Consider the following 10,371-nt stretch of genomic DNA (forward strand, 5'->3'; position numbering starts at 1 on the left):
TTAGGATCTAATATAAAATATTATTTCATTCATATTTTATTAAACATTTTCATAAAAATTGTTAAGAAATTAGATTGTAAGTTCTTATCACACAAAATTTTGTGTGTTCTTATCACACAAGTTTTGCGATGATAGATATTTTAATCATTGAATTAATCCGTTAATAATATAAACATATCAAAACACATGTTATACACCATAAATATATACAATTTATATCCATCAATTATACCTTAATAAAGATGGGTACAATTTTTAAATGATATTTTAAAATATGGACAATTAATTAGAACTGGGTTCTAAAAGATTAATATAGCAGCAGTATATGAAATATACTTGGGAGAGAAATTTTTTTTTCGAGACAGAGTCTCACTTTGTCGCCCAGGCTGGTGTGCAGTGGCACGATCTCAGCTCACTGCAACCTCCACCTCCCAGGTTCAAGCGATTCTTCTGCCTCAGCCTCCCAAGTAGCTGGGACTACAGGTGCGTGCCACCATGACTGGCTAACTTTTGTATTTTTAGTAGAGATATGGTATCACCATGTTGGCTAGGCTGGTCTCAAACTCCTGACCTCATGATCCGCCTGCTTCTGCCTCCCAAAGTGCTGGGATTATAGGTATAAGCCACTGTGCCCAGCTGAGAAATCTTTTACAAATTCTATCTTTAATGTCTTTGAGAAAAGAAGAACTCATAAAACATTACACAGACATAAGTTTTCTTTTCAAAGTGAAAACTTTTAGCCTGTATTTGAGTAGGTTGCTCTGTTTTAGAGAAAGTGATGTGCAAACTCAGTTTTCAGAGACTACAAAGCTCCTTAGAGTTTATCAGAAACACATTTGATAATTATATAAAAATAATGACACCAGCTGACATTGAGGTAGCACCTACTCTGTGCCAAGCACTGTTCTCAGGACCTCACACTTGTTAACTCACTGACGAGTCACAACAATTCTATGACTGTTTCTGTTATAAGGGAGACACAGAGGATCAAGACTCCTATCCAATGTGGTAGTCAGCAAATGTGAAAACACAGAGGGTCCAGCTCAGGGTCCTCACTCACCAGCCATCTGCCATTGGACCATGAAAGGAAAAAGCTGCAGAACTTGCAGGGACTGGAACAGCAGCACAGCACAGAGGTGCTCAGCAGAGCTGCAGCTTCCCAGATCCTCTGTTCCCAAGTCCTCCCTTCCCACATCTCTTCCCAGGTGCCTTGGGAATGTCCTGCTGGGTAGGACTGCCCATTGGAATAAGAGTTTTTATTTCTTCCTGACCTGTCAATCATCTGACTCCTCTGGACACATCCTCACCTCTCCTGAGGTGAGGTGGATACATCTGAACGTATCCACTTTTAACCTACTTGTTTCCTATCCACAGCTTCCCCTGATCCTCTGAGTCAGAGGAAGTTTCTCCTACTTAAAGGAAAGCACCCTCTCCGTCCTCCGGACTTTCAGAACCCTTCATCAATCTCTCTCTCTGCACCTCTCCCTTCCCACTGGGGCTGATAGTCTCCTGTGTGGGTCTTCTCGGGCCTCCGAAAGGCACAAAGGGACACAGCTTTCTTTGGACAATTGCATATAAAAACCACACTACTATGACACCCATTTTCTTGTGTTTTTGTGTAAGGGGAAGAGGGTTCTTCCTTGGTTGTTGTAGACTCCCCATGGAGGTTACAGCCTCTCCTTTTCTCAGCTCCATTTCAGAAAGGAGAGGTTTCAATGTGTTGCTGATGTTCGTGGTCTCTTTAGGGGAACCACACGGTTCTGTTCACACAATCCCAACCCTGTGTCGTCATGTACACACCTACCCATTCAGGGGAATGTCAGTCTTTGCAGGTTTCTTTGGGCACATTTTGGTGAACTGAGTTGAAATATGGGGGTGGTGGTAGGGTGTGGATTAAACACTGAGATACACATGGACATGGAATCCCAGCCCTAGACTTGGACTAAGACAAGGGAGGCACTGGGTCTGGGAGGGGCATTGGTGACTTAATCAACACCTAAATGCAAAACAAGACAGCTCCAAGACCAGAGGCCTTTCCTAAAGTCTCCTGGATAAGCAGCTCCTCACTTAACATCTACATTGTGCAAAGTCTCTTATTCACCTCAAAAGACCTGTCTCAAGAGGTTTCCCACCAACCTAGTGGGAGAGGCTAAACTAGATGCAGGGAATGAAGTAAAAAAGTATATCTGTGTTATGTTTCCTCAAACACACTGGAGGAGGTTCATACCCATAACGTACAATTTAAAATATAAAACTTCTTGATCATTTCACCTTCAAAAAACATTTTTTATGCTTTTTGTTTAAACGCACAAATTACTAAACCCTGTGTGGCTCTCAAAAAAGTTGCTACTTAATATTAAGGATGGCAAGACCTTTCAAATGTCAAAAAATATTGATACGTCTTTATCTGAGTCTCCTGGGAACCTGAGGACAGCTCAAACGTCACTATTTCTTACCAAGGACTCTTATTCTTTCCAGAGACACCAGCTCACTCCAGATAGAACTTGTAAATAATTTATTTTTGCAGTGTGCTTGTCACAGCAGTGATGAATAAATATTAGTGAAACCGAGCACGGCACTGAAGGACACTAGACTTCCTCAGTTCCTGAACTTCATTAAGAGACCCAAGCAAAGACCCTTTGTGAAGAGAAAAAGACTGCAAACTGCAGCAGCAACGCGAGTGTGCTGAGTTCTGGGGCTCTCCTAGTTCTTTCTGGGAAGGCTGCATTGCCAATGAGTCTTTTTTTTTTTTTTTTTGAGACAGAGTCTTGCTCTGTCGTCCAGGCTGTAGTGCAGTGGTGTGATCTCAGCTCACGGCAACCTCCATCTCCTGTATTCAAGCGATTCTCCTGCCTCAGCCTCCTGAGTAGCTGGGATTACAGGCGTGTGCCACCGTGCCTAGCCAATTTTTGTACTTTTAGTAGAGACGGGGTTTCACCATGTTGGTCAGGTTGGTGTCAAACTCCTGACCTTGTGATCTGCCCGCTTCAGCCTCCCAAAGTTCTGGGATTACAGGCGTGAGTCACTGTGCCCAGCTAGCCAATGAGTCTTTTTAGGCTTGAGTTACTGTTATTTCACTCATGAGAGAATAATCACCTTCAGATGTCCTGATGGAGGTTAAAGAAAACACAACCTTTTTAGTGTGGGCAACTGCACCTGTCACCTCTGGCCCAAGAGGTGACAGCACAAGGTCATAAGGACTGTGGCACTAGGAAGAGACCCAATAAGTCTTGGCTAAAAAGACAGCACTCATTTCCTGATCAAAGTCCTTAACTTCCCCTGGGAATGAAGTATGCCAGCCATGGTCAACTGTTTACACAGGTAAGTACACAATCCTTCTACTTTCTGTCCTCCCAAAATTAGGTTTGTTCTTGATATCATAGGCTCTGGCTGAATGATGGCAAATATATGTCACAAATAATCCAGATAGCAAATAATGCATTCATGAGTAGGAAGGGACACTAATTTTGGCTGTCTCATTTATTTCTGTTAAACTTGAGCCAACTTTGTGTTTCTAGTACCTTTTGCCTTTACGTTATTCCTAAATAAATGAGGGTTGATTTCTATCATGTGAAGCCAACTTGTCCCCAAAAGGTACGTGTGCCCTACCTTCCTTGACCTCACCAAGTGCCCTCTGCCCTCAGGCCCTGTACTTGCTGTTCCCAACCTGGAACACTCTTCCTCAGATGTGTCTCTGTATATCACTCTCCATTCATTCAAGCCTCAGCTGAAATGGCACCTGCTCTCCAGGCTGCCTTGGGCTGCTTACAGGACACTGCCCCTCACCATCCAGTCCACGACAGCATTCTGCCATTATGGATATTCTGCTGTTCTTTGCAGCAATTCTCACTTCCCAACATCTCTGATTCGTTTGCAGGGTTATTTTTGATCTTCTGGGAAAGAAAACTACATGAAGGCAAGGACTTGATCGAATTTTTGTCTACAATGAAATTTCCATGGCTCAGCTCATAGGAGAAGCCCACGAGTTATGTGGTCAACAATGGATGTGTATATAGCTGAAAACTGACATTTATTCAGAATTCTCTTATGCTACACCATGTTCTAAAAACTTGGCATAGAGTATCCATCATCATTACAAATTTTAGCGTGGTATCACTTATGCCCATTTCACAAGAGAGAGACAGAAATCCTAGAGAAACCAGCATTGTAACTTGCCCAAAGACATGGCATGACTACACATGGCCTCCAGGATCTAAGCCCATATCTGCATGAGCCTAAATCCCATCACCGCCCACTGCCCAGCACTGCCTGCCCAGGAAGTCAGTTACTCCACTAACTCACAACATCCTTTCAATCAGTGGCAGGGAAACCTTAAAATGCTACCAAAGTGATAAACAAATATTAATTCATAGGTTTCTACTACAGTGAATTTGTAAACTTGGGTTAATTTCTTATTTTTGAAACACTGAAACTTTCAGTGGCTAATAAATACACGAAAAATAGCTCAACATCACCTATCATTAGAGAAATGCAAATCAAAACTGCAATGAAATATTATCTCACACCAGTTAGAATGGTGATTATTAAAAAGGTAAGAAACAACGGATACTGGCAAGGTTGCAGGGAAGTTGGAATGCTTTTATGTTGTTGGTAGAAATGTAAATTAGTTCAACCATTGTGCAAGACGGAGTGACAAGTTGTCAGAGATCTGGAACTGGAAATATCATTTGCCCCAGTAAACTCATTACTAGGTATATACCCAAAGAAATATAAATCATTCTGATATAAAGATACATGCATGTGTATGTTCATAGCAGCACTATCCACGATAGCAAAGACATGGAATTAAGCCAAATACCCATCAATGCTAGACTGGAGAAAGAAAATGTGGCATGTATACATCATGGAATACTGTGCAGTTATAAAAGGGAAGGAGAACACGTCTTTTGCAGGGACAACGATGAAGCTGGAAGACATTATCCTCAGCAACTAACACAGGAACAGAAAAGCAAGTATTGTATGTTCTCACTTATAAGTGGGAGGTTAACAATGAGAATACATGGACACACGGAGGAAAACAGCACTTACTGGAGCCTGTTGTGGGAAGGCAGGAAAGCAGAGTTTTAAGGAAAAGAGCTGACGCACACTTGGTTTTAGACCTAGGTGATGGGTTGATAGGTGCTGCGAACGACCATGGCACACGTTTACCTATGTAACAAACTGGCACATACTGCACACGTGCTCTGGAACTTCAAAAAAAATAAATAAATAAAACACCCAGAGATTAGATATTAATATATTCCCCTTGCACTTGAAATACCTTTAATGAAAAAGGAATGACTGTGGGTGAAGAAGGACTGCCTCCCAGGGGAAGATACAGGTATTGCACCTACTCCAACTATAATAGTTCCAGGAGAAAAAGACAGGATATGAAGCTGTCTGCACCTCGAAGAATAGGAGGAGAAGAAGAGGTGAAGAGAGGCAGAAGAAGAGTTGAGGCGGCAGGAAGCACAAGCCAGGAAAGAATAGAGAAGTCATGATCATAATCACCACAGTGACGAGAGCACAGGTCACACTGCTGGGTTTTGCTTTATATTTTGGAAAACACTGTCACACTCAATTCATCTGGAGCCATGTGTCATTATTGCAGTCCCCAAATTGTCAGGGGTCCAAAAATCACTGCCTTCTCTGTTTCTACAAACAGAGCACAGGCCGGCTGGATTCCCCTTGGTGCATGCTAATGTGTCCTGGTCCCACGCCAGGTTGACACATTGATTTATTCCTGGAAGGGACTAAGGTGCCTCCCTGGGGAATAAATAGAGCAGTGCTGGGCCCTCACCTCCACAGCAACTTTCTTGATCCCTGCCACACACAACTGAAAGCCGACAGCACCCGCCTCACCATGAAGCTGCTGGTGGTCCTCATGCTGGCGGCCCTCCCCCTGTACTGCTATGCAGGTGAGTTCTGGGCAGGGAGGTCTGCCTCAAAGCTAGGGGTTGTGCAGTCACAAAGCTTACCCTGCACACTCTGCCTCATTTGTTGCCAAAGTAGGTGCAAGTGGGTGAATAGCTGACAAGTTCACAGTCAACTAAATAGAAAACAGCAGAGCCCAGAACACAAGCAGCTCATGCAAATCCACGTCCTGAGCACTTTCCATTCCCCAAAAGTGGGGGCCACCTCAGATCCTATCATAAGCAAGAAGTTCTGTTTTAGGTTCCTTTTTTATTGCAGTTGACTTAACAGAGCTGATGGACAATATCTTAGACCTATTCATCTGAAATCATCGAACCCCTACTTGATGCTGGGAATGATAAAAGGGAAGCATTGCATGATTTTGGACCAAAGAAGTTGAAGCAGTGTTTGCTGTGTGTCCCCAGTCGGAGCCCCTCATTTCCCGAGGGTCCTCTTCACCGAGGATACACAGGGTTGGGCTGATCTGAGCTTTAGAGGTCAGGAGAATTTGCGCAGACTGAGTTTATGCTCCTAGAATTGAAAACCTGAGACCCTGCGCAGTAATCTTTCTGAAGCTCAGTCTCTCCTGGGAGGTAAGCAGATGACTAGCCTCAGAGCTCATCCCCAGAATGGGTTTGAGGGAATGTGTTCTCTTTAGGGGTCCATGACGGGGCGTAGCTTTAAGGGCAAGAATTTCCCAGCGCCATACTCCGCTCCCATCTCTCTCCATCCGGGAGATTCAATGGTTTATGTTTGAATTTCACGGTCGCGGGAGGAAACGAAAAGTCAGTCACTCCGGCGGAAGTTCTAAGGAAGTCCTTTCATTGGCTCAGGGTCTTAGAGAAGGTGGGGGTTTCTCCCAGGATAAAAGTCCGTGCTCCCTCACCTGAGCCGGATTTTCCAGCTTTCTGGAATCCCCTCCCACAGGGTGGGAGCTCTTTCTGGGATTTCCCCTCTGGAATCCCCTTCCACACACTCTTCGTGGAAGCATTTCTCTTCTTCTCCTTTCCTTCTCTTTTCTCTACCTAAATAAAATCACCTTTCTGCAACGCTTTTTGGGTCCGATATTCTTTTTACGAGCATACGGTCCACCTGCAGTGGCCCCACCGCTTATTCCTTAAGAGGTTGGAGGCCAAAACCCCACAACAATCACCGGCATCCAGGAAAAAACCCAGTTACAGGTTCGCCCCTCTGGTGATGGCCCATGTTCTTGTGCCTTTTTCTCAGGTTCTGGCTGCCAGCTCCTGGAGGATGTGGTTAACAAGACCATCGATACTGAAGTGTCTGTACCAGAATACCAGCAATATCTACAAGAGTTCATAGACGGTGATAACAGTGCACAGGCTGTAGGGGAATTCAAACAGTGTTTCCTCGACCAGTCAAATGAAACTCTGCACAATTTTGGAGTGATGATGGTAATTTCATTTTTTTTCTTATGTGCCCTTTAAAATCACGGTCCAGAAACAAACAGGCTCCAAATATGCCACGAGGAGTGTTAAGCACTGGTGAACAAGCTTTCTTTATATGTTGGTTAATTTAAGGGTGCTTTGCAACTTTACTTTGAGTGTCTTCAGGGAGTGATAATTGGAAAAAAAGAAAAAGAAAGAAAGAAAGAAAAGAAAGCTCCAGAAAAGAAGGCAGAGCTAATCATCAGCTCCCCAGTCCATTCACACACACACACACACACACACACACACTCTCTCTCTCACATAGACACACACAGACACAGACATGCACACTTACAGAAACACAGAGACACACACAGAAACACAGACACACACACACAGAATCAGAGACAGACACACACATGTACATAGAAACACACAGACACATGCACATAGACACAGAAAAATAAACACATAGACATACACACATAGACACAGACAGGGACAGAGATACACCTACATTTTCTTTCTTTCTTCAATTTTTGTGAGACAGGGTCTCACTCTGTCACTGGGCTGGAGTGCAGTGGTGCAATCTCAGCTCACTGCAACCTTCACCTCCCAACTTCAAGGTATTTTCCTGCCTCAGTCCCCCCACTAGCTGCAATTACAGGTGCCTGCCACCACGCCGGGCAAGTTTTATATTTTCAGTAGAAATGGGGTTTCACCATGTTGGTGAGACTGGACATTTTCTATCAAGAGAAAATGTCTGATTCTCAAAGAGCCACTCACTACTGGGAACAGCCAACAATACAATTTTCCTTTTCATAGTAATGAATAATCAAAGTGTTCTCAAAATTATTTTACACAGTGCAGAAAATACTATTTGGGCAAACTCTATAGATTCTAATATAAAGAATTTAAAACCCATGCCCAGGTTTATTAGCACACCTGGCTGGGAATCATGGACTATTTAATTAAGTACCTCTGGAATTAGGAAGTGCAGATTATGGTGTGAAACAGCACGAGTGCCAGAATTCTTCATCAAAATAAAAGTCAATGATTATAACAACGACTATTTCTGCCCATTAAAAAAAACCATGTTACCTACAGATTCTATTTTTAACTTTTATGTAATATTTCAAAATTCCATTTGAAACATTTTATGGTAGAAAATGTAAAGACCTACCAAACATGTGTAGAATCATTTCTTCTTTAAAAACCTAGAGTAGACTAATCATACCTAGCTCCAATATTTTTAAATCTATTCCAAGGTAAAGGGCTAAGAGTCTCAGACTGTTAGAATATTTCTCACTTGTGAGGTGACACAGCAACTCCAAACCATCACATTCATATATCTGAGCTGAGGTTTTAACAATTCTGCGTTGTAGCCGGGTGCAGTGGTGCATTCCTGTAGTCCCAGCTACTCAGGAGGCTGAGGCGGGAGGACCACTTGAGTCCAAGAGTTCTGGGCTGTAGTGCGCTATGCTGATCAGGTGTCTGCACTAAGTTTGGCATCAATATGGTGACCTCCCAGGAGTGGGGGACCACCAAGTTGCCTAAAGAGGGGTGAACTGGCCCAGGTCAGAAACAGAGCTGGTCAAAATTCCCGTGCTGATCGGTAGTGGGATCGGGCCTGTGAATAGCCACAGCACTCCAGCCTGGGCAACATAGGGAGACACCATCTCTTAAAAACAAAAGCAAAAACAATTCTCTGTGGAAAGAGTGGTCTCAGAATCAGTTTCAACTGGCAGTTCTTCATCCAATAGTGCATGTCACATATGTATTGGATAAATTATTTCAAGGAATAGGATTTTTGGAGAAGAAAATCTTAAGGGGATCCTGGTAGGGAAAAGATCCTAAAACCCTGACCCCTGTTGGACGTCTGTAGGAGTAAGTGTCTCCTGGGTCTTGTGTGGTGGCTCACAACTGTAACCCCAGTACTCTGGGAATCTGAGGTGGGTGGATTAACTGAGGTCAAGAGCTCAAGACCAGCCTGGCCAACATGGTGAAAACCTATCTCTACTAAAAATACAAAAATTAACTGGGCATGGTGGCAGGCATCTGTAATCCCACCTACTTGGGAGGCCGAGGCAGGAGAATGGCTTGAACCTGGAGGTGGGAATTGCAGTGAGCTGAGATCATGCCACTTGCACTCCAGCCTGGGAAGCAGAGAAGCACTGCCAAAAAAAAAAAAAAGTGTCTTCTGGATGACAGAATAAATGAAAAGAGAATTCTTGTTTTGCTTCCAGTGCAAATTTTCCTAAGTGTTAGATGTTTGTGAACAAATGCAGAAAAATAACATGAAGAGAAATGTCTGTATTTTAGTATCTCACTTTCTAAGAGTGATTTGCAAATCTAAGTGGCCTGCTTTTGTTTTCCAGCAAGTAATGTACGACAGCATTTTCTGTGCGCCCTACTAACTTTATACAGGACCTTTGACTCAGACACCACTACAACACAGAAGATGGCCAGAAAACTGCTGCCTACTGCTAAAAACCACAGTTTTTCTTATTTTCTTTTTCCTTTGGATCTTTTTTTGTGGAAACCGCAAGGCAATTGTTGAAACCTCAAATTCATTTTATTTCAATAAACTAACTGCAAATCATCAAGTTCCCTTTGTAGTTTCATGAAAAGGGAGGCTTTCCAGGACTCACAGTCAGGCTGCCTGTGGGAGGCAGACACAGACAGGCCACAGACAGGCCTTGCAAGTGCTGGGTGAGGGACGAGGCTTCTGTGGAGCTCTTGCCTTCTCAGCATCTCTCGCCCAAGCACTGGGCCTCTCTCTGAAGACTGTTTCCCTACCCTCATCCCACCACCTGCCCACATGCCTCTCTCTGGGTTCCTCAGGCTCTGGGGTCTGAGGTGGGGTCCTGCTCAGAGGCCCTGCTTTCACTCCAGTCCTCCAGTGTGTGCTGAGTCCTGCTGTCCACACCAGGCTCCTCTGCACTATCCCTGGGCCTCCCTGCGGTGTGCACGGTTCAGACCAGAACCAGCCAGGGATAAGAGAACTGCAAAGCAGGGTGGATCATGTCTGGCTTTTAAATTATGATTTTTGTTCATCATGGACGTCGGC

The 10,371-nt window shown here is 43.8% G+C and overlaps 1 protein-coding gene across 1 annotated transcript; it reads left to right on the top strand.

Annotated features, from left to right (window-relative positions):
• Window positions 1-5,863: 5,863 nt before the first annotated feature.
• LOC105718576 (mammaglobin-B-like) lies at window positions 5,864-9,761 on the top strand. The gene is made up of 3 exons (XM_012454308.1): window positions 5,864-5,918; window positions 7,141-7,328; window positions 9,680-9,761. Exons 1-3 carry the CDS (start codon window positions 5,864-5,866, stop codon window positions 9,716-9,718), a joined length of 282 nt encoding a protein of 93 aa, XP_012309731.1. The 3' UTR covers window positions 9,719-9,761.
• The last annotated feature ends 610 nt before the right edge of the window (window positions 9,762-10,371 follow it).

The sequence above is a fragment of the Aotus nancymaae genome, unplaced genomic scaffold (genome assembly GCF_030222135.1).
Source record: "Aotus nancymaae isolate 86718 unplaced genomic scaffold, 86718_ANA_hifiasm-v0.15.2.pri h1tg000059l, whole genome shotgun sequence".
Taxonomy (NCBI): Eukaryota; Metazoa; Chordata; class Mammalia; order Primates; family Aotidae; genus Aotus; species Aotus nancymaae.